The sequence below is a fragment of the Doryrhamphus excisus genome, chromosome 20, assembly GCF_030265055.1.
Source record: "Doryrhamphus excisus isolate RoL2022-K1 chromosome 20, RoL_Dexc_1.0, whole genome shotgun sequence".
NCBI lineage: Eukaryota > Metazoa > Chordata > Actinopteri > Syngnathiformes > Syngnathidae > Doryrhamphus > Doryrhamphus excisus.
In genome coordinates, this window is record NC_080485.1 from 5,078,649 (window position 1) to 5,106,089 (window position 27,441).

Sequence of the window (27,441 nt, forward strand, 5' to 3'; positions counted from 1 at the left end):
TGCATTTGTTTAAGCCAGCAACAACCTCCACGCAGGCCCAAGTCGGCTGATTGATGCTCTATTGTCTGTCGCCTTGGGTCACACCGCCTGCGGGGATGATAATCAGATATTTTGAAAACTTTGAAAGCTAATTGTTTTTTTTTTCTTGCCTCATGATATGCCTCTCCGGCCTGCGTTCTCCCCCTTGCACGCTAATAGATTTGACAAACGCTGGCCAAGTGCGAAACATGAATCTGTCTCCCAGCAGCATGAGAGTGAGGGAGGGCAAACGGAGTGAGGGAATTTTGTCATTCCCATGGTAACCACGTCCCTAGGACTTTCCTGAGTCGCTTCCTATCTGGTCTTGTATTTCTTTTCAATTTAAATCCCATCTCAGCTGCCGTCATTCATTTGCACATCGAATGGACTGCTTTAGCTCTTTGTCACACAGATGTGCCTGAAATTCCCCCAAAAGGGAAAGTGCCTGGTTGAGAGAACACACTGGTCACTTTGCTCTGAGATCACCGTCACAATATGTTATTGTGTTTTTAATGTGACACAGCTTGGACAACACCCTCAAAGCACGTGTGTATCCTTGCATGACTGCTGATTGTGTGATCCTCCTGTCTGGTGTCCACTTTCTGTTTCTGATGCTTTCTTTGTCTGCTGACACGGATGATCATCACATTTTGGTTGAATTGAGGAAGTTGCCAAAGTTTCAGATAATGAGGTTTGCACATTTGGAAGTGAGCTCTGTAAGAAGTTTGGAATGGCTCAAAACGTTTGGTTTTAAAAGGCGTGGCAAAACGGAGACTTTGTGATGTCACAGAGGAATGGACTTCCTTATATGGGCAAACTCTGCTCCTGTTTACATTGCTAGCAATAGCTCGTACGGGAAACACACATTTGTTTACAATTCCTCAAAACGCCACCATCAGGTACAATTGGTTGGAGTTCCTGATTCCCTACCGTAAAAAAATGCATTTTAATCTGTCGTTATTTCATACTGGACTGTTTTGTGAACATGGACCAGTATGCAGCTGGACTAGCCGGAAAATTTGCTGAAGCCCGATTCCTTTCCAATGTTACTTAGTCGTGTGGAAAAGTCAGAAGAGCAAGCAGTAAGTAACAATTCATCAGTGTCCTAACTTGTTTATTTTGTGTAATTCATGGAGCAAAAGCGGTAGTCTGTGTAGCATTATAGCGTGTGCATACACAAAGTGGGGTTTCAAAAGATATATCGCCATTTAGTATCCATTCCTATGCTGTTCGCAGACAGCGGCGGAAACCCAAAGTACTTCCAAGGACTCGCAAGTGTGACCAACCACAACGGAATAGGCGAGCCTGGAGGCGGGCCGTGGGTGTAATAGACTAAAACAGACGTTTTTGCAAGAACCACGAAATCCAAAAAAATACAGCTGCATAGGTGCAGATTCTGGAAGAAGTATAAAGGTTTATGTGCTGGTTATCGTGTGTAGCTGCTCTTTAGAATTCTCTTTAGAATTCAAAGGCCGAGCATAATGGTCCCCTTTAACGGTTAGCTGATAAGAATTTCAGCAGTTTCTCATGACTAGTGGAACAGTCATGTTTTTCATACGCCTGTCAATATTGCATTTTTAAAAGTGCTGTAGATCATGTGAACGCATCATTGAGGTTGTGTTGCATTTTAAAGGCCTAAACATACTCAGGCGATATGTACGCAGAGTTATGCAGAGGACTTAAAGTGAAAGTCTGCAAACCCTGTGCGCACAAAGTGCACTGCACACCTGTTTTTAATGTCATTCTAATTTGCAATTTTCCGGTGGTAGAGTCCGATGGAGATGAGCTTTGAAGAGAGACTTACAGACAAGGTATGAAAATGTTGAAAATGGTTGGGTTATCATTTTTGCTGTTTCATTACCTTTGATTAGTCTTCAGATTGTGACTGTATTGTAGAAAGTATAGATTAATTTAAGAGTGCATACATGTTAATGCAAGGCTGCAACATTAAAAAGACGGACATCAGGCAAGTATTACACCATCTGCTCCCTGTCACACATTTGATTACAGTATCATTCAATCCAGAAAAAGCTACTACCATTGCTCGCAGGTATTTTCCACAAAAAATGAGTAAACTGTGAGAGCAAGATGAGCAACAGTATTTCATATTGCTGCAACAAGTTGGCGGAGCTTATCCAGCCTAATGTTTAGTTTGCAAGAAGAAGAATATTTTTCATATAGCAGACCAATGAGATAGAATTCCAAAGGTTGGAGTGTGGACCAGATGAGAGGTCATCTTATCAAAAGACCAGCTGGAAAATGTAATCTGCTCCTCTTCACCTCATCTAATTTCTCTTGTCCCACTACCTACGCAGATACGTGAAGTGGATCATTATGTTAAAGTGAGGCTTAATAGTCAACCTTTTCTTTCACTGACCAGTCCTTGCATTGTGTGTCATTTGAGTGACAGCATTTTCAGTGTATATAATAACTCTCTGGGGGGAGTTGGGAAATGTAATATGAATAGAAAGTACTATACAATGGGCAAATAATTAACAATTACACGGCATCGCACAAAATGTGGTACATCCCTCATTTTAGTAAGTACTGAGATTTTGGTGCCATTGTCTGAGGCATCGCTACAGTATTTGCTCCCAGTGCGCTTCGCCTGCGCCGAGAATAGACCAGGTCGTCTTTGCGAGCTTTCAGCATACCTTTGCCACAATGTTTTGTCACAACATTTTCCGGCCCCTGGTGATGCGCAACCATGGCCATCTCTGCGCAGCCCAGTCCACCAGATTACCAAATTGGTTGCGCACAGTGGTGCGCTGGACCACATTACCACTACATGGGCTGTGCCACAACAATAGAGACCTATGTATTACCACCTACATATTCTTCTGCCACATGTACATAACTACCTCTTTTTCTTTTTGAGCGGTATTAATTGCGTTCATCACCACAAAACGCCGTAAAACGAGCTCAACCTGTACTTTCCAAGCAGCCAACCCGTGCTGCATCTCAATCTTGAGATTAGTTTCATCCTCCCACCACTAATGCAAATAAGAAATGTTCCCTGGCTCCAAGTCTGCAGCTTGTCATGTTTGTAATTACCAGAGGATCCACACATACGTAATTAAATCAGAAATATTGTACATTTACATTTCCCTTTTTTCATTGACATTGTGAGCTCAGGCATTCATTTTTCAGGCATTCAAAATGTAAATGTTCCTTTGAGTGAATCCTGGGTATGATGGTTGTTGGATGAGCAGCCTTTCGATGTAAATATGTAAATTGCCACTGCTGCTATGGGCCGTATTTATGTATTTTTTTGGAATTGTAGTTTGAGTAGGAAAGTAGAAGACTTGAGTATAGGGGACATTTATTTCAACGTCCTTCACCAGTCATCAGTGGATTGAGGTGGAATGATATGTACAGTCAAGGTTACTTGCCTCAGGTAAGTGTAGAGCAGATTTGCATCTCTTTGCTTAACTGGACTTGAAAAAAATTGAAATCGCAGGATCGACTGCCAATCTGCTTTATTTTGAAGATCGGATAATGTTGGCTTCTGCCACGAGATTGGGCAAATCTGGTTCCTTATTAGCTCCCCATATTAAAGCCTGTGCAAAAGACAGGACAAGAAAATCACAATTCTAATAACAAAAGGCTCATAATAGACGGAATTTGATATGTATATAGGTTCCAGGTATTAATAATAATGGATTAGATTTTATTACTATTCATACATTCCTCATTACACACGAATTAACTACATCTGTAGACACAGCTGTCCTGAAGTAGATTTGCACCTACGGTGTCTTCCACCACCTACTCCTTCGTGTGGGCAGCATTGGAGGCAAGGCGGGTAAACGACAATGACTTGAGTGGGGGTTGAACCACCAACCTTCAGGTTTCTGGACGACCTGCTCTAACTCTTGAGCCACTGCCGCCCACTTCATCAAGTATTGTACAATATAGGCATAATTAGTCATAAATAATAATATAAATAATAATAAATGATTATTAATAATATTACATTTACACTAAGCTCATCAATAGCAATACATCCTCCATGCTCCTACTCTGAGCTGACGCCCACTAGCCCAGAACTACCATAATATAAAATGCTATAATTTGAAGCAGTTCATGCACATGCATGTGTTTTTTCCTGACAAATCGCCACCTCATGGCCTGGCATGCATGTCATGCCAGTTCAGTTTGTATGCTCCCCTTTTGTTCTGCTTTTCGGTCTCTAGAGACTTGTGTTGGTTCTGCTTCATCATTCACTAAAGATTGTGAACCTCATGACCTCCGGCAGGACTCTTGGAACATTTCCACTGAGGTCACATGAACCCGCTTTTTGGTGAAGTTAGATGCAAAAGGTTTAGATGCAGGAGAGGAAGCTTTGTAACCTTGCACTTCCTCCTGCTGAGCCTCGGCATCCTGTCGGGAAGCAGCGTGCAAGCCCAGAATCCCAATCAGGTCTTCAAAAGCAGGGAAAGGAGATGTTTTTTTCCCGTCCTGTGCTGCTGCTTAAAGTTTGCGCACACGTCCAGTTGAATTTGCAAGCTTTGCCACCTGTCTGTCGTAATGGTACACCATCTGTTTAGCAGCAGGTGATAACTGATGAATGCTGGAGAGGGAGAGAGTGCAGACGTGATGTGAGGTCCTTCCTGCTGTTTCAGATGACAAAGATTCTGTACAAGTTTTATGTTTACAGCTGATTAAAAGCCTACCTACAGTATTTATCTCAGATCTCCTTGTCTGCTTTGCTTTAAAAAGCCCCCTAAAATGTTAGCATATGCTTTTATGCTGCGCTATTAGAGCGAAACATGATAGTGATCTTTATGATGTTAATCAGGTGGTGATGTATTCCAGAAATTAAATCTGCCTATTGATTTTGCTTCAACAAAACTGTAATTACTTCGTCTGTGTGTAAAAGTAGTGGCATGGTCATGCTCTGTATGCCGCAAGGATTTATAGGAGCGTCTAGGTGTGTATTGTCTTCTCTTCGGCAGAAGCCAAGGTCAGACAAAGGAGGTCAGCAAGGTTGCAGGGTCAATAACAAAATGAGCTCTGGAGTCGGGGATCTGCATCGGCGTCTGCATCGCAATAACTTTAATGGCTCCTCATCAAGCGCATATCGGCATGCATTTGTGCTGCAATGTTTAATTAAGCGAGGGAGACTTTTTGTCTTAATAGCCTTCCTCTGCAGCTTGGCACATTGAGAATGCATTGATCCACTCTGCTTGCAAGATGGCTTACTGGGCTGCTTTATGAGCTGTTTTAATGCTAATCTCATTTACTGTAGAGGGACACAGCTAGCTGGAGGTGCTGGTCCTTATAGTTAAGTTTTCAATATTGTCCACTTGCTATTTAACTGCTAGCTGAGGAGCACTACACAGCTCATGGCTCTAACATTTATTCATTGTGATGCGTCAAGGCACTGCATGTTACACGGTGGAAGGATTTAAACCTCCTCAAAATAGGATTATTCTTTCGACATGAAATAACACCCATATAGTCATCTTGTACTAGATAATATAGTAGCTATAATCACAAAGAAAATAGGACTCACACATGAGCCTTACAGTATCGTAATGGTGGCTTTCAATGGCTTTACACTTTTCCTACCCAATATAGTAGCTATGTATAATAAGAGTAAATAATCCCTTTAAGGAAGTGACATTGGAGGTTCACAGTTGGGTTTGTGGCTTATGACCCCAACAATATCAGGTGTTATTTTGATTATTGTGTTGTTATTATTATTGTGCTGATTGTGAGATCATTTAAACTTTCAGTAAATGCCTTTTATGGCCATCATGTCTGACCCTACTCTCACCAAACAGACACCTAGTGGCCAAGTTGGAATACTGCATTCACAATCAGAATACTACTTCTGCCTTGTATTTGTATTTTAGTTCATTTAGTTAGTTAATGTAGCCATTATTTACTTAAATGCTTAATTTAGGCCAATAATAAGTAGAAGTCTGAAGTCATATTTTTGCGACATATTTGTATATATTATTTTACTTAAATACTATCCTCACCATACCCTTCGTTTGGGTTCCAAAAAATATTCAGAATAATCTGAGGCCAGTGAGTTGATTTCAAGAGTTTTTGCAGCAGATTCTTAACAGGAGATAGCACAGCTGTCATATAGTTGATCTTTGACTAATGTTTGTGTCGTTCTGTAGGTCTTTAACAACAGCAGAGTCTACTTCCTGTGTGTAAAGGCCTTATATTATAAACATTAGCTCCGGCTAACGTTTAGTCTCTACTTGCTAACTCCGCAAATGATAACTTCCCTTTAAAGACTATAGTTGAGTTCCATTTCATGTGACAGCCATTATAAATAACTTGCATTTAAACCGTTGTGCTAGCTTGATGCTAATTCACATTGAAAATCCCATATACATGCTAGCAATTGGCATTAGCAAATTTTCCAAATACAAAGGTATTCTTTTTTTTTTTTTTAAGAACACTCCAATTTTTCTGGAGGAAAACACATTCAACATGTTAATGGCAGTAGACGTGAGGAATTAAAATATCACTACATAGCGATGTTGCCACTTTGCACCCAGCATCTGTTCATCTTGTCCTAACCGATGATGGCACCGTAGGCATTCACCTGGCTTGCGTAGCAGCACAATAGCTGCCGTTGTAACGCCACTCTACTTCTACTGAAGCACGTCATGTTCCGCTCTGTTCCATAACAATGAGTCACCGTTTTGAGTGATCCGGCGCTCGTATCCACTCCGCTGACGTGTGCTGCCAGCCAGACTGCGCAGGAGAAAAGATGCAACATCTTGACATGATGTGAAGATTACAGTGCATTCTTAGAGATTCTACAGAGATGACAAATGGATGCAGACTCTGCACAACAATCTTGCGGTCCGTCGTATGCGTCTGAAGCATGCAATCTCTGACTCAACAGGAGACATGGCTAGGAAATTGCAAACAAACAGCACTTCCTCCACTATATACACACAATTATCACAAACACTTGTGATACTGTAGATCACTTGGACTTTCTAGGTTTTGACTAATAATTACTACCTTAAATTCTCTAATTGTAGCCAGGGTGTACTTACTTCAACTGCAAAGTGGACAGGGTGTTAATTAGAGAGAGACTCATATTTCTAAAATTTGAAAACTCATAATCATTTCATTTTGTAACTTAAAATGAAGGGAAAACGGACCATATGCTCATTTATTAAAAAGTATACTGTACAAAACAGCCGCAACAGAGCCAATGTTGTAATAGTGGTAAGGAGCAAACTAAGCTGCTCAGTCAGCATTAACAGCGCTCATGAGATCAGCGTAAACAATAGTACAAGTCCAAAAGGCATGGCTTTCACACCCGCAGTTGAGTAGTGCACTCAACTTTTTGAAGTGCATGCAGAGGTAAATAGAAGTGCTGGATGCTGACCACTCATTATGCTTGAAATGTGGTTACTGCCACCTTGTGGAGCTAAAACTACAACCACTATAATAATACAATATGTTGATAGCTCTTTACATTACAATTCTAATGTTAAGTACTCTTGAAAAATGAGTGTACTAGCATTTCTATGCCATACTATATTATTACATTAATGAACAAAATTATGTCAAATTTGACAATAATAATTTGTAGGACAATTCTTGTCCAGCAAAATAAAAAACACATGGAAGATGACATCACCTTTAGTCTATTCATTTTCAATGGAAGCTGCACGACAGTAGGATAGCACCCAGTAGGACAGCTGACATGTAGCAGAAATCAGACAGATGGTCTTTGGCTGTCTCTTCTCATTTTAGCGCTTTTCATTCTACTGTAGCTCTCCACCGGTTTATTTCTCCTCTGGCTTTGACCTCCTCCAGCGAGTTCTTGCCGCCATTCACAGACACCGGTGATGTGTAGAGATGCAGTGACAAGGAGAAGACATTAAAAGTTAGGGAAGTTAGCAAACCCTAAGAATTCCAGAGCTGCCAACATATATGTATATACTGCTCCCAGGAAAAAATTGAGGTGAATTCCCCCGGTTTCTGTGTGTAGCATAGGGTGACCAGATAAAAATTTTTTTAATTAAATTAAAAAAATTTAATTAAAAAAAAATTACTTTTCAATGTAACGTGTTGCTAAAAGGTTTGCTGTCGCCGTGTGTTTTGCTGACTGTTTTTTTTTAGTGGGCGTTTCTTTATTGGTGGGTGTTTCTTTAAACGGCATTGACTTCCCTGCATGTGTGCCCGGCTGTTTGATTGACAGCAACCCCTGCCTATCACACAGCACACAGTCACACCCACCCACACACACAGCCTGTGACCTGCCCTCATGATAGCCTCCACTGTGTGTTGTCTGCTCTCCTCAGAACAAGATTTTAGACGCATGTTTGAAAATTGGTGGCTGTCGATCAGAAATGCGAGTCAATTTGCGGAACATTAAAATGTGGGACAGTCCCGCACAAATCAGGAATTATGGTCACCCTAGTGTAGCATGATATGAAATCCTCGAACCACAGCCTCGAACTGTGATTGGTCAGTTGGTAAAATGATTTCCTGGGTGACAAATTCAGAGGGCAGCCAGACAACATCTCCGATTTCAGCTCAACAGTTGCAATAAGCCTTTGCGGCCTGCAGTCTTTGATTTTTAACGATATCGGGGAGGATTCAAATTTACACAGGGTTGGCAGGCCTGGAATTATGTACATTTTAACGATAACTGTGTCCAGCAGATAAGACAACTCATCTTTTTGTAATTGTAATCTACCAGTTGCTATTAGGCTTACCCTGCAAACCTGATTAAAAATGAAGTCAACAACTATATCTTTCCAAGTGCATGTCTTTAAAAAGAGCTGTTATATTCAGTGGCATCTTAGATGTTTTGATGGGTTTTATAGTCGAAAGAGGTGGGTCTCGTTATGTGCTACCACATGGATTTTGGATGGACAAAATAAAAAAAATAGATCAGTTTTTCCTTTAAACTAAAACTGTAGATACAAGCACCCAATGATTTAAAAGTGAAAATAATAGAAATTGTCAGGGGTGTCCACATTTTTAAATACCACTGTATGAGAATTTGGGGTCATGTTTGCCCTTTAATGGAGCTGTCAGCAAGAGCAACAAAGCAAAACCACTGGCATATTTGCAGTAAGCCTCTTGGTTGGTGCACCCGGGAGTAACCTTCCCTCTGATTGGGCGACACAGATGGAGGCTCACAACAGATTTGGTGGCTGACTTTTTTTGTTTTAAGAGGTTCAGTTGGAGGCTGCTGCACGTGCATGCAAGTGTGAAGTGGACGAGCTTATTGGAGGGATGAGGTGGAGGAAGGGAGGAGGGGGTAATATAAGGTTAAGCTTTGGGTGCAGAAGAGAGGGAGTCTATTTAAAGGAAACCACCTCCCTGCTCATGAATGATTCAACAACAGTACGCCCCTCCCCCATGTCATCAAGATCAGCTGGAGGAAGAATTGGCTCGGCCAATGGGATTACACTGCCGGATTCTGTGTGTGTGTGTGTGTGTGTTTATACACACACACACACACACAGCTGAGAGTGTGCAAGCCAGGACAAGCAGCAGCAGCAGCTTCTGTGTTTGTGTGCAGAAAATGTAGGCCAGCCGTCTATTTTCCCTCCCTCTGTCATCTCTCTCGCTCTCTACCCTTTTCTCCCCTCTGTCTTTTTATTTGCTAGCTGAGTTTGCCATAGCTGCAGTCGCCACGGTGACGGCTGCCATTGTTGCCGCAGCTCCACTTCCGTATTTACCGAGGCTCGTCTCTCTCCATCTTCCATCACTGTGCATCTCTGCTCGCCATGAGGATTTCTATAGGGGTCATGTAACCTCCCTGAGGAACTACAGTTTGCATCGGTGTGTGCGTGTGTGTACGTGCTTGTGTATGTGTGAGAGCGAGAGAAAGGTGCGCTTCAGGGTCCAGCCATGAATTCCTGTTGGAAAATCAAGATTCAGGTACATTTCTCGCTCTCTATTGTGCACGTAGCATGACATGTGTAGCTCCTCATCCTGACAAGGATCCTGGTCATAGAAAGCTGGTTGTTATGGTGAGGCCCTCTGTTTCCGTGGTGATGGCAGAGCGATAACAGCAGTGCCACAAATGTGTGGTTTTGCAGCAGTTAAGTGGCTTCTCTGTTTTGTTGTGCTCATCTTTTGTTTGCTGGGGTGTTGCATCACCGCAGTAAACCGTGTGATGGTCCATTCCTATGCATGCATGCACGCTTGCTGTTTGTTTGTGTTTGTGCAGTATACTGTAGCATCTGTCACATCCTCAGTGTGAAAGCTTGACCCACTTTCTAATGTGCCCCTTACCCTTTTTGTTCTGGAGGATGGGAGGGCGGGGTGCATGGTGTGCAATTCCGTACATTCAAGTCAGCTTTATTATTAATATCTAAAGGCACACGGTGCAGCACATTACGGAAACTGAAGCACATGTTAGCACGCTCTTGAGTGAATGAGCCAAGGATAAGCTAAGGAGTCGGCTACCTCTTTGGTGACTTCTGCACTTTACAGCTCAACTTGCTATTGGTGCGTTTCCACTGGCAGGCACTACCTAAAGGTAGAATACTATATCTAGTACCTGATCAGCTGATACAGCATAGGTAATATAGATTGCTGGTCGCTTATTGGTTGAAAAAGATTTACTGAGGAGTCACAGCTAGAAATACCAACGCTAACTCACTCTTTTGTGGTGTCTTAGAGCATTTAGGTGGTTCACATCTTTGCAGATTAGCACCACCTGCTATGGTGGCTCCAATATCGCCTGACGTCTTATTAATAAGAACATGCAGAACTCCTCCACAGTTACCATGTTTGTTGTCAAAAACAATATTCTTCTTTTGTGGGTAAAACGTTTGCCCCAAAGCAGTGCCCTCTGGCAACCAAACCGTCTTTGCAATGCAATGGCAGCAAAGAAGTGTAAGGTTTTAACAAGGGAGGCTCAGATGAAGGTTTTATGCTGCAGATATGATATTGGCCAAGGCCACCAGACAATTCCAAGGGCCCTTGGCAAATAGGTCATTATTTTAAAACATTCATGTTTGGCCGCATTGGTTTGTTTTTTTTTTACATTTATGGTGGTAAAATAGACGCAGACCAGTAAAATGCACTCTAATGTAAACAAGGCCCACCGACTTGAGCATCTTAAATGGGACCTATGATGCTTTTTCCACTTTTCGGACCTATAAATGCAGTTAAACAATGGCAAAGTTTCAGATAATGAGGTTTGCGCATATGGAAGTGAGCCCTGAAAGAAGTTTGGGATGGCTCAACACACTTGGTTTCACAAAGCATTGCAAAACTGTTCCTTTGTGATGTCGCAGAGGAGCAGGTTTCCTTAAGGGCATGACTGTAAACCAGATACACGCTCTGCTTCCCCCATCCTACCCCTTTGCTTGTCTGTTTACGAGGGCAGAGGTTATTGGAGTTGGTGATACACAGCAAGAGAAAAATATTTTCACCTCTCAACGGCATTTGACACTATTGTTGTGAACATGAACGTGAAATATCTGCCAAACTGTTGCTGAAGCCTGAAGCAGCCGCTTTATTAATGCCCGACCGACGTGTGTCCACGGAGATGGAGAGAACCACAGTGCTCACCGATTTCTGGTAGTCTTGCAAAAAACGTTGAATAATCACATTTGCACTGCCGATGTTTTGCCAAGATTGTCAGCAGTTGGTAAACACAGCGCCCTTATGTCCTGCTTCTGAGCTCCACGGCACCAACAGTGTGTGGTTAGGAAGTACTTTGGGTGTGTGACCAATCACATGGAGTGGGCTTGCCGGGACAGACCATTTTGGCCAGAAGCACAAATCCAAGGAAATACAGCTGGAATAGGTGGAGATTCGGAAGATCTAGAAAGTTTTCTGTGTGGATTATTGTGTCTAGCTACTCAACTCAATACAAAGGGTCTTAAAATGAGCATATGTCCTCTTTAAGAGTTACCACCTTCTGACAGTTGCTGTTCAGCTGCTTGCATTGTCCAAACAGAGAATAGACGATCCTGTAAAGTGTGTGTGTGTGTGTGTGTGTGTGTGTCTACGTGTATTTGCATGTGTGCTCGCTTGAGAGTTTAATATTTAACTACCTCCATGGCGCCACTACTTGTTTTTCAGTTAAAACACCAATAAGATATGAAGATACTATCATGCATACATGAACTCATGAACCCCTCAGCAGTTCTTTCTTTGCTTATTGTGCCACTGGCGAAGAGAGCAGGCCAATCTCTCCACTGTGCTTCCATGCCAAGATGGTGCCGGGGTGGAGTTTGTCATTTGAGGGGAAAAAAAAAAAAAAAATAAAAAAAAAAATAAAAAAAATAAAAAAAAATATATATATATATATATATATATATATATATATATACTATATATATAATATATTTTGGCCTTCAGCTTAGCATATCACATCATCGCCTGATGCACCAAATCACAGAGCTTTGTGTCAAATCCACAGCTGTGGGAGGGAGGAGGGGGAGATTAAGTCAGTCACATGTTGTGGCACAGCTTAAAACCTGTTGAGGGGAGGAGTCTATGAGGAGTGAGGAAGACTGACTGGGACAGAGCATCATGTTCAACCCATTAATCAATAGGAACAAACTGTAGTGTAGTTTCTTATGTATTATGCTGTAGGTCAGGGGTCTTCAATTAAAACTGAGTAAGGTCCGTTTATGCAATTTTTTTGTGTGTCAAACAGATGGGCTCATATGAATATCAAATGTGATGAAACCCTGCACATCACCTACAACACAATTATTTTGGCACCTAAATTTCATTTAAAAGAAAACAAGATCAGATTTCACATAAATAATAAAAAGTTTGACGGTACAAACAATGAATGAACACAAGAATAATGCAATAAAAACTGCAGCGTTTTCTATGAAAAAATGTTTTTAAAAATTCTTTATTATAAAAGCTGAAACAACACATTCTCTTAATGTTAAATTGGAATTTGCCTGAATTTGTCACACAATTGCTTCTTTTGTTTACCTAGAAGCACTAGCAACTCTCTGTCAGTGACATTTTACATTCATACAGTCCTTAGTGAATAATGAATGTGCTATGACTCTCCTAGATTTTTCATACTATGCTGCTCTAATTTCCGCACTCTCACGTTTCAGAGCATATGAGACACAGTGGTTTGGCACTGAATTCTGGAAGAAAGAAGTTACTGTACGTTGGTTTTTAATTTTTCATTCACTTTTTAATGAAGCAAACAATCATGCATCATAGAAAATGCATGGATGGATGGATAGTTCATTTCCTTGGTAAGTAAAGAAATTTTTAATTGGCTCATTTTGAGTGACGTCACCGCTTTTGTTGTCACGTAATTGAAGTAATTACGCCCACAATCTGCTGCTGTGATTGGTTTGCCAGCATGATTATATGCTATTATATTTCCCATCACTTAAATGGATCTCAGGTCTGTGAAGAGCCATCAGTGGGTCCAGACCGGACCAAGGTTCGCCACTTGCTAATGGCTGCTGTAGGTTATACATGGCAAACTCTGGCCCGCAAGTAAGAACTGTTTGGAAAATAGTATTTCGTTGGCTTGCATCTCGGAGCTCAACAAACAGAATGTTTGTTGTCGATCAGCATAATTTACAAATTTTTCCGGTATCACTACATCCTTTGGAATTACTATTACTAGAATAAAAGTGGCTTCAGTCTTATACTGTATATAGCAAGAATTGCACATCCATTCTTAAGAGGGTGCCAGATTCAGACCAAAAGTAATCATTTAACTGTACACAGCTCGGAATGACACCAAGACAAGATAAGATGTGTCTTATTCTCACAAGGGGGAATTCTAGCTGTACAGCAGCAAAAGTACAAGGGGGGAGTACAAAAGCACCCAAGAGCAGAGAGTGAAATTTCAAGGTAATACCAATCATGGAAGATCTACACATCATTTACAGATGTGCAGATGTTGATCAAGCCACATTTATATTGCACTTTAACTCACTGATCATTTTTTCTCCCGCAGCTTTTCTCATTCTAAAGTATATCAGCAACATGGACTAGTGAAATTGAATGGAGTGAGGTTCCCAGATTGACAAATTTAGCATCTCCAGTTACAATACTCAAAATTTCTGTTCCATTGTTTTTCATTGGAAATATAGTCAAATGTTCACCGCTACTGTATACCGGCAGCATAGGCTAATGACAGTAAATGGAGTGAGGTTCTTCCGATGGGCAAATTGTGTGCAGCAAGTTAGCAGTTGTTTCCATCTGCTTGACTGGCTAGGCTACTGTCACATGACATGTTGTATTTTCTTACACTTGGCTTGTTTATTTGAATGGGAAGATATTCAGCTCGGAGCCTCGGGCATGTTTTGCCGCTTTTTTTCCTTTTCGTTGAAACAAGGCAGCTAATGTTTGATGTGCAGTGCATTGTCGGGAAAAGAGAAGGATTTAATTGTGGGAAATAAAATATCTGTCCAGTACTTCATGAACTTAAACTCTTTAATAATGAATCTATAATTGATAATTAAGTTCACATTCAGCGAATGATATATTTGTGCCTATTCCTAGTACTGCGAGTCATAAGAGCTTATTTGGTGTTCTTTTTTTTAACATTGACCCCTTTTTAAACTGAATATTCAGACATGGCTCTGCCTTGTGTAATGGTGAACATTTGACTCCTTTCCTCCTCTGTTCATCATTATGTAAGCATATTTTTCTCTGTCTGTTTGTGTGTAATTGAGCCATTATATCACCCGGGTAGAGTGGGTTCACAAACTCATAACACTCCTAATTAACGGACAAGGTTCAGGAGCAATTATCTGCATTTTGCTTCTTCGCACAAGTCGTAAATAATGACTCATGTCATGATGGGTGCGACTTCAAGTGCTGCTACCGTTGATATCTTTGCCACCATCACATTTATTTGTCATTGGAAAGCTGTGAATGTTCTTCCGATCCAGGCTAGTCCTGTCATGTTATATACTGTCAGTCACTTGTTAGGCTGGCAGCTAAGATAGCTGCTATATCCTGTTTGGACATACTGATGTAATTACTCCTGGGATGAGGAGAAGCTAGGAATTGACGAGGATGGGAAAGCACATCCTGCTGATGGGAATGCTTACATTTGAAGGCAGGCAAATTAGTATACTGCTTGTTTGTCTGGGATATTTGATATTACTTTGTTGTCAATGGTGGTTTTTGACTTCATTGTCTTTGTGAGCCTTGTGTTTTCCTGCAGTGTTGTTAAATTAAGTGTAGTCTTTTATGTCAGCTTGTATCGTGACTGCAGGGTGGTGGTATAAAAGTGTGGCTTAGATTAGTACATTTAGAGTGCTTTCACTCGAGCACCATTAGTCCATTTCAACCCAGTTATAGTTCATTTGTGAGATCTGTCAGACGTGAACACAGTATCCAAATGCAGATGAATTGATGCGGATTGATCCATTTTGAAGAGTTGTTTACTTCAAAGCCACTGCAGCTAATGCCCATTTGGTAGTGAGGTGTCCTGGCTGGTCCAACTATGCATAAAGCGGGGTCACAAGTCTGGGTAAATGTTTCTAAATATGAATTGCGCATATTAACATAGAACTAAGATGAACGTGTCATTATATCACGTAGGTGAATGCAAATTGTTTTTTTTTTTTTTTTCCAATGACTGGCAGGAAAGTCCTTTTATAACAAGCATATCAACTCTAGCAATGCAACCTGTACTTTCTTCATGGTTTACATTACTGGAATGACAAGGACCTGAGATGTTTTCCACACGGTACAGTGAAGGGGACACCATCATGATCTGGGGTGCTTTTTCCTTCAGTGGAACACTGGACCTTGAGGTGTCTGGCTATAACGGCAGGTGGCTATATGGAGATGGTGCAGGGAGCATCTCTCATGACTGAAGGCCCTCTCCAGTCCAGTGACTGGGTTTTTCAGCAGGACATGCTGCAGTTCACAACGCTCCCCTGACAGAGCACCTCACTCTTTCCGATTGAGAACACTTGGGGATAGAAGCCAAGGGAAATTTCCAAAAACGGACATCAGTTCCAGACAGTGGATGCCCTCCATGAAGGCATCTTTGCCACCATTGTTGCCATTTTTCCACTTGTCTTAAACAACACTGGTCTTAGTCAGTAGAATGATTTCTAATTGTAGAACCATTCAGCTGCAAGCGCATGAATGAAGACGCGTTTTAATGGACTTAAAGCTTTTTCACGGCACACCGTGCCGCTACTTGACATTACCACTGTGATGAGTTGGAAACAATAGACCTTCTCTTGACCGTAGCTCATTTCGATAATTAATTTATAGAGAATTCAAGATGACTGGAAGAGAGAGAGGCTGCACGTCTTACTCTGCCATTTATTTCTCTGATTCAATTCCCTCCACAACCACCTCATTACTGCTCTGTGATAACTATCATTCTCTTTACTTGTGCAGTACCTTTCCCTTTTTTCATATCACCTCATTGTGCTTTGATGGTAGCAAAGTAGTTCACTTGGTTGATTTTCACCATAAATTCCTGTTTCAAATCACCCTGTAACTGACTGGTTCTGTCAGCCTTTCTCCCTGAGAAGTTTAGGATGAATAGGAAGTGGATTTGCACTTGAAGCCGTATTCAAAAGTGATGATTAGAAAAGCCTCAGTACACTTGAACGTGACCCTGAATTCTCAGAGTTCCCAACTGTCGGTTCAGTAGATGGACTGTGTACCCGGTTACGAGAGTGGGCAGATGTTGGCGATGTAAGAGGACTTTCCACAGTCACCGATCAATCAAAAGGAGGAAAACTGGATTATCCAGACTGTGTACATCTTGTTTCCAATTGTTAGCATGATCATTGTCTAGAGTGGTACACACACACACACACACACACACACACACACACACACACACACACACAGCTTCCTCAGTTTTAGAATATAATGCCGGTTTGTAAACGTGCTCCCAAACAAGGTCATTAAAGAAAGCCTTTCTTCTCTTTCTGTCTTTCTCAATTTTGAATAGACTGCTCCGTGAGCTGCTTCTTTGGAGGAGCTGCAGTAAGACAGGCTCTATAAACCCTGTGAACCTTCTTTCCTCAGAATAATGCATGAGTCCAGAAAAGAAGCGCAAGTAGTTTGCCGTCACAGTAGGAAGGAAGGTGACTCCCAGACGGTTTCATAGAACCACCCATTTATTATTTTTTTTAACAAAGACAAGCAGGATAAACACTGGATTGATTCATGTGTCTTCTCATCTTTTGACTAATCTCTGCTGTTATTTACTAAAGGTCACATTTTGGGCTTGTCTGTCCTCAGTAAGTCTTCGTCTGGGCTGCGTATTTATCTAAAGATGGAAGGATTAAGGACAAAGATCAGTAATTTGTTCTGTACTTTACCATCATCCTCAGTAAAAATTGAATCTGTTTCAATCTTAACTGTCAGAATAGTTATAATGCAACACATTGACTGCTGAATTTTCCATTTGGTTATAAAGTTATAAAGCTATAAAACTAATGACAGATGAATGAGCTCGTTGTTGTCCAATGGTACATTTTTAAGCTTAAAGGCGACGCTATGCAGCTGGATCAAGATGGTCCTTTTTTTTTCAACCAAAAAATCTTAGAACACCACCACCCACTTGCATATGTTACCAATAGTGGTTTACAATTAAAACTAATTAAATGTCATTAAATCGGTGTAAATTGTTGTTCAGTCCGAGTAAATTGATTGGTCACTGTCTGGTGGTTACGTACATGTCTGTATCAAGCTCACACACACACACACACACACACACACACACACACACGCACACGCACACACACAAGCTTACATACTCAAAGCAGGTAGAGGATGTGATATAGCGTTTAGAGTGTGTTCAAATGCTAGCACCCTTGCTGCATAAAGTCCCTTTAATGCTGCATTTGAATACAGCAGGCACATCCTGTTTGGAGCTTATGTGGTCCGACCTCAGATTGTTTCAGACAAACAAAGTAGAAAAGTAGAACTTAAAAAACACATGGCAGATAACTGCAATAAGCTTGTGTTTGTTTTTTTTTGGGGGGGGGGTGTTTTTTAGTGTTATATCACCTGTCATCGTCTTTTAGCATTACGGCACATATTTGCTTTGATTGATTCTGATTCTGTGAGGTTTTACTGCACGTTTTTGTCATCTAAGGTCGTGAATTGAAAATGTTCCCAATATCCTTGAATGCATCAGTGGTCTTACTAAGATTTCGCCTCTTTTCAAAACAAAACTTGAGAAAATGAACATTTTTGAGCATGTAATGGATGTTTTATCTCCCCCATCAGATCAGATATTTGCATCATGCAGAGTCTTACTCTTATGTAATAATTGGAATTGTTATGAGAAAGATGGCTCCCAGCTTAGTCACTAGTTTAAAGGTCAGGTATGTGTTTGTTTGATTGTGCACACCGATACTATTATTTACCATATCAGCAAATCACATGGAGTAAACAAACAATGTGTAGCTGTATTTTTAGATAAGGATGACAGACACCAAAACAGCTAGTTGGTGACTAGGTGGGGGCACTTGGCTGACATTGTTGACATTCTCGACATATGGACAAGCATGCTTTGTCATTCAATTTCTCATTTACATACATGTAGATTTGAACAACCAATGGACAGTGCATGATATGCTGCGATAAGCTGCTGTTCCTGCAGCCGGCAACTGCACGTGTTGTGGTGTCCCAAGTCTTCCCACAGAGCCGATTTCCCCCTTGTCAAGATTTGTTTGTATGCAAAGCCCTTTTCAAGCCCGTGTGAACTGGGCGTTATGTAACCGTGATTGACTTCTCATTAAGAAGCCATGCAAGGCCCTTAACACCAAGACTGCATGCGGCTCAGCAACGCAGCAGCTCTTCATCAGGGAGCACAAGTGGGAATCGAGGATGATTACCGTCTCAAAAACACATCTTGACTGCATTGAACTCTAAGAGCCCGAGTGCTTCTAGAATAAATATATTCTACGCACACCAACATATGCCCAACAACCCAACTGAGCTTCTAGCTATACATACATGCATCCATAGACAAATGTGAGTCTATTATTCCTTGAAGGAAATATTGAAATTATGTTTGTCCACGTCTTAGTGGAGCGTTTGCCCAACGACAGTATGCATGTGTATGATAGAGATGACTCACCCTGTCCTTATTTTTCTACCTTTTTACAGAATGAAAAACCTTTGGGTCATTCAGCGAGCAGATCCAGCAATATATCCAAGGTGAGACTTTCCCACATCCCTAACAGTTTTCTCCCCTCATTGCAGGTCAGAGTAACTTGAAAGGATATTTTAGCAATAATAATCAAAACTCAAAAAAAAAAATCCATCCATTTTCTATCCCGCCTATCCTCACGAGGGTCGTGGGTATGCTGGAGCGTATCCCAGCTGTCTTTGGGTGAGACGTGGGGTACACCCTGGACTGGTTGCCAGCCAATCACATGGCACATATAGACAAACAACCATTCACACTCACATTCATACCTATGGACAATTTGGAGCCACCAATTAACCTAGCATGTTTTTGGAATGTGGGAGGAAACCGGAGTACCTAAAGAAAACCCACGCATGCACGGAGAGAACATGTAAACTCCACACAGAGATGCCCAAGCGGCAAATCGAACCCAAAATGTGTGGCCTACATTATTTTTGAAATAATAGGATTTTTTTTCTCTGAATGTTCTGAACTCCGTTTTACATTGGAGGAATCATTGTGGTGGTCTGCATGGATATTGCTTCATTTCCATGTTGTTCTTCTCTAGACAGCAATTTGATCAAATCAATGAATTTATCATAAGACTAATCCCTAATATGAGCGAACTGCAACTTTTAGCCCAGAAACTGTTGGCCATTATAGCCAATCAGAAGCCTGAAGCAAGTCACTTGTGGAAACAACATATGTAGGTGTGGACTGATAGTCATGTGGTGAGTCCAGATGAGCAGTACAGGGCAAACAGACACGCCTTCTTCCCCGTGAGCCTCATCTATTTTCTCTCATCTTTCCTTCCCCTCCCCTCACAATCCTGCTCCTCCTGAGCCTCTTAAGAGGATAAACCATTTACTTGTGCTGAGACATGTCAGGGTCACTTAGCACTCTGTATCTAATGTGTCATCCATGAGCCGCTCTGTCTTTTAGATGCGAGTGCCGTGGAAGTCATTGCACCCACATGACTCACTTATTGTTGCTTTAATGGTTTAGTCCAAGTTACGATGCAACTTCTATGACTTTGTCACTACTCTCGAGGACATCACATCCGACCTCATCACCCAGTTCCTTAGGGAAAAGTGTGTGTAACAATATGATAGGCATGAAATATGAACACGGTTCTCGAATGTGACAGTTATAGCTCATAACCGGCCAATCGGCTAATCTTGCCGCTGCTTCCTAAAGGGAAATGACACTGGCTTATTACAATGTTGTCATCGGAGTCTCAGCACTTACATTAGTGAGTCTGGGAAAGGTCACTCGCTCACGCTGGAGGGGAAAGTAGCTGTATAAAAAAATGTAGACATAGTTACTGTATTGACCCGCATATAAGACGACCTTTCTCTTTCAGGACTCATTTCTGCAGAGAAAGTCAGACAGACAGAACAAAAGAAAAAAATGTTGGAACGAATACATAAAATGGTGGTACCAAATCAGTTTTTCACTTACGATATAATTGAAATCAAATTAATCAATTTTTAACACCCAAAAGTGTTAACACAAAAAACTTAAAATATATATAGTGTTAAAATTATAGTTAGAAATGCAGAAAACTATTATAAATACACGTCGAAGAGATAAATGAATATTTAATTTCACTTTTACCTTGATTGAAGACTTGTCAGCTATGAGTCGAGATCCACACGGACATCACCATCATGTTTTGCTATGAAATTTGCTGTTTCTTAAATTCAATGTTTCGCACCTTCTTTATCAAAGAACTGGTACTTTTAACTTTATTTGGCTCCATGGGGATTATTTTGCAGCCATTATCAATAGGAAAAACAGACTTGTGTTGTAACTGTGTTAAGAACTACAGAGTCAACCACTAATAATTTCATAGAAGGGCGACAGACCTGGGAACAATGACCTCTGGTTCCGCTAACACACTGCTAACAAGGGCATTTTGTGATTTAAAAATGTACCTGAAAATGTACACAAAGGCAAAATGTTTGCAGCAATTTTCAATGTAAACCTAAAAATACGTTACCCAGGATGCACTGTATGTTAACCAAGGTTTTACTGTGCTGTATGTTTCTTAGCTGCATCGCAGTTATTTGATTGCTATCGTTGATCAACATATTATTATCGGCGTTACTTGCTAACAACGGCTGCATGTCCAGGTCACTGGTTTGTGTGAGTGACAGGAAAAAAGCTCACAGTCGCCTGGTGAGAAGACATTTTACACCACCTGTTTACAAGTATAAATCTCCAGACCGGGATCACAGGACAAGACCACAAAACTTTCGTCTTATTCTATTATTTTGGCTCCACACACAATAATAGACAGAGTTAAATTAATACCGCTCTGATGGTGTCAGTCAAAAGTGAGCCTTTCTAAAGGCAGGTCTAGTGTTGGATCTCATTAGATGCAGGCTTACATACCATACCTATTGAGTCTTCATTATGATTCTGTCTATATTCGTTTTTTTCAAAAGCACTTTCCTGAGGAGGCTGCTTGAATACAAAGATCATAAAGTCGACAGGACATTTGGCATGCACCGACACCTACCTGTTAATATAAAACATCATGCTGCAGCCTGGCAGCAAAGGACCAAATACTGTACTTTCATAAAGACATGACGCCTCCATCAGGATGCGTGTTAATGTAAACGCCTACTTCGATTTTCACCCGCACTTTGTCATTTCATTGATTTCCATCTCTCAGTGTTTTCATTGAGCCGCCCTATTGTGAAGACAGTGAAAAATGTAAGATGTCTGCTAATAGCGATACAGAAGCTGAGTGTTCCATCACTCACTTCTGAGTGAGTCTAAGAGGTTTTAGCTGCAGCCTCGTGTTGGTGTTGAGCAGCGTGCCAGTGTGTGTTTGGGGTGGGAGGTGAGGCGGAATGAAAGTATTACACTGGTCATAAAGATAAAGCAGGCGAGCAGCCGCTCAATAGACTGGTGCTGGGTTCAGGCCAAAGATCTGGCAGGTGCGCAAAAAATTCCAATCACGGCGGTTTGGCAGGTTTGGTGTTTCACTGACTGGACCGGTTGTTGGCTCATTGGTTCTTTTATTGGGTCATTGTTCTCATTGGGTCAACTTAACTCTGCTGATGATGCGAGATTTGTAGCCAAGCTGTTGTAATGCATGTATTTGTTTCACTAACAACCGTGTTGAATTGTTATTAGCCCCGGTAGGGTTTTTTCAAACTATTTTAAGCCACATTAAGTGTCTTTCAGTACTCCAAAAAATTCACAAGCCATATTCAGTGCTGGTCTGTATGGGGTTGGATTTTTTGGACATGAAACATAGCATGTCTTTCCTGATGAGAGACGCATCCCAACAATTTTAACCACATGTACTTGAAAAAACTGGTGATGGTAAATTATGGAACATTTGAGTTTTACTGACTCGAGTTTTAAGACATGCAAAACTCCACAGTTAATTCCAGCTCTTATTTTCGACTTTTGTGTTGTGAAAGCAAGTTCTTCCAGGCTCCTGTCAAAAGTCAAACCTTTTATGTGCCGTGCTGACATCTGCAAAAGCCATTCATGCCTTCATTAGTTCCAGGATCGACTACCGCAACACCCTCTCTACTGGATTGAATCAATCCCTTTTCTGTAGACTTCAGCTGGTCCAAAATGCTGCTGCTCGCCTCCTATTCAACTCCTCAAAACATGCCCATATTAGCCCGATTCTCTTTTCTCTTTTATTCAAGGCCATTGATGATCTTGCTCCATCCTACTTATTCGACCTGCTGACTTTTTACCAACCAGTCAGTCTGAACTCTTCTGAGCAGATAACTCTAGTGGTCCCCAGGTCCACATGTAAGAAATGGAGAGATCACTCATTTGCTGTGTCTGCTCCTAGGGTCTGGAACTCTCTTCCACGTGGTCTACGCTCTGTAACTGAACTATCATATCAGTCTTTAAATCACAACCAAAGACACGCCATTCAAACTGGCATTGGACACATGGTCTGTGTTTTACAATTATGTTGGTCTGTTCTGTTTTTATGACTGATTTCTTGCATTTTGTAAAACGGCTGTTGGTAATGTGCTATACAAATAAGTATTGATTGATTGGTTATTTGTCACTCAATGCTTTGCATTGATTTAGTCAGAAAATATCTTACCGGTTTATGTCTGACAGGAAAACCTAGCATTATCTTTGTAATGACGTACTTATTCATACAGCCCTTTTATTGGGTGTCATTAGGTTGATTACAACGTAATTAAACAGTGTTTACTGACACGTTAATAGATTGGTACTGTAATGATCGGTGGTCAGCGAATTGAGTGCATTTTGGTATATTTTAAAAAAGCAGCAGTGGTCATTTTAGTCTCTTTCTCAAAATTCCGCTGCCAATCTGCTGATTGCCAGTTAGTCCAAGCTGATGGGAAGTCCTGTTGAGTCAGATGGAGCCTGAAGATTTAGGAGTCTCAAGTGCCAGATTAATGATTGGCCAATCAAATCAAATGGCTTTCTCGCGGCCATTTGCAAAAATCACCTACCCCTCAAATCGTCTCATTAAAGTGTGGCTGTACTCACTTTCACTGCAGATGGTCTTCTACATGCATTATATTTTACTGCCTTTATTACCAACCATATGACATAGCAACATATTGCCATCTTTGAGCAGGTGGTATCAACATCAATCCTCCTGCAAGATGTAATTAAGCTTGATGAAGAATCTGTCGGACAGGGAGAGATGTTACATAATTAGTTTTTTCTTATTAATTAATCGGGAGATGTTCATTAAAATGACATTACAGCAGCAAAAACACCTGAATACCATCGTCAGAACTTCCATAGGCCAAAGCACACCACCTGCCAGGAGATGCACAGTAGGAATAAACACAGCCTCCCACGCCATCCGTGCAAGCACGACCTGTCTGTATGTTGGATGTGTTTCCAGCTGACACCAACAGTCGAGTCAAGTCATGTTCCTATAGTCGGCCAGCTACTCAGCGTGTTGTCAGCCTACCTCATTAAATATAGCAGCTGTTGCATAAGAACCATTTGCATCGCTGATCTTGTCTTGCGGTTCCACAGAACGTGAACTATGTGTTCTAGAGCGGAAATAAACATGAATATCGAGATGGAACTACATGATTGGACGATCCAAAGCATTTGTTTCTTCTGCGATAACATGTAATGAACCAGGGGCGTATAATTAAGATAAACGTGCTGTCGTTATGCATGAGTGAAAGAGAAAATATGTCATTCATGAGCAGGCTGAAGGGCATAGCTTGACATGGAGCGTCTATTGATCAGTGTCAGACCGTGAGCTATAACGGTCGCCCCAGTTAGAGATGAAATCAATAGGTAATTAGTTTCATGGACGAAGCGAACCCACTTTGGATTTACATTAGCAACCCCAAACCCTGATCCACTTTTGACTACACTTCAAAACTTTATTCATTCATTCATTCATTCATTTTCTACCGCTTATCCTCACAAGGGTCGTGGGGGGTGCTGGAGCCTACCCCAGCTGTCTTCGGGCGAGAGGCGGCGTACACCCTGGACTGGTCGCCAGCCAATCACAGGGCACATATAGACAAACAACCATTCACACTCACATTCATACCTATGGACAATTTGGAGTCACCAATTAACCTAGCATGTTTTTGGAATGTGGGAGGAAACCGGAGTTCGGGGAGAACATGCAAACACCACACAGAGATGGCCGAGGGTGGGATTGAACTTGGGTCTCCTAGCTGTCAAGGTCTGCGTGCTAACCACTTGACCGCCATGCAGCCCTCAAAACTTCATATCCTCTCATTTTTGTGTTTGGACTCGTTGCCATGTTGGTAAAACTAATGCAGTCCAGAGGGGATCATGCTCTACTTCACAGTGTCATACTGCATGCTGGACTTCATGTTTACTTCAGTGAACCACAGCTCCCCTGTTCTAGCAGTCACTCATGCTCACACCATAGCTTGACTGCAGACACTATTATATTACTCACATTTGTTCCTAGTTATTCGGACAGTTAATGGCTGCTTGTTTTAATGGCATTTTCAGTGGATAGTAAATCTACTCTACTATACAATTCGTACACTCACTACTCTTAATGTAATATCCTTTTAAGAGAAACCGTATCTTGCATATTTAAGTGTTTTTTCCTGAAGTATACTATTGTTGCTTTCAGGCGGGAAGCCCGACTTCTGTGAACGCCCCATCTAGCTTCTCAAGAACATCCGTCTCTCCCTCCAGCCAAGACATCTGCAGGTACCAGCTTTTCATTTTTAGCTGTAATTGTCATATTTGTAAACACAAGGACAGCTGACTGGTTAGTGGGCCTCATAGTGCTGTCAATTGATTTTTATTTGTAAAATGGGTCATTGAGTGTGGCATATTTCAGTGTCAGCCCCCTGAAACATTTTCCCCCCTCTCTCTTAAATGTCTTTATTTCTCCCTTTTTGTTCTTTTCCACTGCCCCTTCCTGCTGTCCGTCACCATTCCGTCCTCCGACATGAAAAACATACACACACATACACCAGCAGTGCAGATCAGGGGTGTCAGAAGCGGACCACTGTTGTTTTCTTGGCTCCTAACGGTAAAAGCTATGAAGGTTCTGGAGGTACAGTGACCACCATCTGCTCAGATCCGCCACCTGTCCTCAAGCAACGAGACTGGCTCTCACTGCTGCGTCCGTCCTCAGTCAACATTCGCCCTCACGGTTCGCTTCGCTTTTCTGTGTCACTCAACGACGTGGGCCAGCGTGTGGACAGCCTTTATCGTGGTCTGAACTTTATCGACCGCACCTGCTCTGAGGGAGAGCTGGAGTTGAAGCCCCTGCCCGCTCAGCCTGGGGGCTCTGATCCAAGGGCGGCAGACAACCAAAAAAATGGAACATCGAGTCCGGCCTTCTTAACACAGCACCACCCTGTCACCTCTTTCACTAACAACTACAAATATATGTTGAGCCTCCCAATTAATAACCACCATCTATCAAATGCCGTCCCACCCATCCGTCCTCCTCCCCCTCCACTACCCCCTGACCAACCCCATCGCTCTCCAAGCTCCAACTTCCTCCGCCTGCTCCTCCCATTCTCCCAATCCTCAACCTCCGAGCTGGATGGCTACACTTCTCACCTTCATATCAACAAGTCCTCCAGCGCCTTCTTGGAAGGCAACGAGTTGGAGTTTGCATCAGAGGAGCTACCGGCGGAAGACGGCCTCACAGAGAACCGTTGCACTCGCCCTCCACGACTAACAAGCACAGCTGAGAAGAGCGCCACTCATCTGGCACCCTTGTGCTACATGGATGAGGACAGCGACCTGGACCGCTGCCCGTCCCCTTTGTCAGCGAAAACTGAACCACAGTCCCCATATTCACAGTCTGGCGACTGCTGCAGGTGGGTGTCTGGATGGTTCATGCCCACCCCTCATGTGATGTGGTAGAGCCCACACCACCCCTGTGAGTGGAGTAGTAGACAGACACTTTCTAGATGCATAGTCTGATACCTGCAGTATTTATCCTCAGACCAGCTGTTAGAAGCAAGTGAACCTGACACACACACACACACACACACACACACACACACACACACACACCGTAATAACGTCCTTATTCATGGTTATCCAGCATAATGTTCCCCTTTTTGTGACATCATCCTTTTTTCCTTTGTGTGTGCTCTGTTTGTTTCCAAAAATGTTCAAGGAGAGGCAAGAAATGAAATGATTCTCAAAGGCGCTACCAGTGGTACTTGTACCAGTTTGAGTATAATGGAATTGGTGTAAGGCCAGAATCTAACATCCCTTTCGTCCTTTCATGGTGCTGACTTGGTTCAACACAGTTCTACTCGGCATTGGCGCTTTTCCACTGCATTTTGTATTGTGGTTGTGGTGGTTTTGTACAGGAATGTTACTAAAACATTAGACGCAGTTCTCAGTATGATGCAGATCAGTAATCCACCACTGGAAACAAACCAAACCACAATAACAAACACCATTTACTTAAATGAAGTCCACATTCCTGGTTCCCATCCTCACTGGGCTCTGATGAGGAAACACACGAGAGAGCAAAGAACTTGAGATCCTGAGGAGGATTAATAGCTTCAAATTGGCTTTTTGTCTGTACACGCACACCCAAACAAACAAAGTCATGGAAGCTTCCTGTCAGGTGGCTGGAAACGTGCTCACAGCAGGGGATTTTCTTGGAATGCTTTCTTTCTTGATCAAAACCCATCCAATGTGGCTGAATTAGAACAAATTTTCAAAGATGAGTGGGGCTCATTGCAAGTTTTTGCAAATACTTGATTGCAGTTGTTGCTGCTAAGAGTGGCTCAACCAGTTGTTAGGTTTAAGGGCAAAATGTAAAGGTTGTGAAAAAACCTGCATTTTGTGTTCACTTGTGTTGTTATTGA

The 27,441-nt window shown here is 41.8% G+C and overlaps 1 protein-coding gene across 8 annotated transcripts in view; it reads left to right on the forward strand.

The window, feature by feature from the left end:
- marchf8 (membrane-associated ring finger (C3HC4) 8) overlaps positions 1–27,441 on the forward strand; it is a 68,255-nt gene that overhangs the window by 29,687 nt on the left and 11,127 nt on the right. For 2 of the 8 annotated variants that reach the window (XM_058057970.1, XM_058057972.1), the window contains exons 3-5: positions 19,087–19,137; positions 25,221–25,300; positions 25,573–26,430. In XM_058057970.1, the coding sequence (XP_057913953.1) occupies positions 19,087–19,137; positions 25,221–25,300; positions 25,573–26,430 (989 nt within the window). Of the gene's footprint in view, positions 1–8,131; positions 9,907–19,086; positions 19,138–25,220; positions 25,301–25,572; positions 26,431–27,441 lie in introns of those variants that run through there. The other 6 variants (XM_058057974.1, XM_058057975.1, XM_058057973.1 and 3 more) reach the window with 5 other exon arrangements.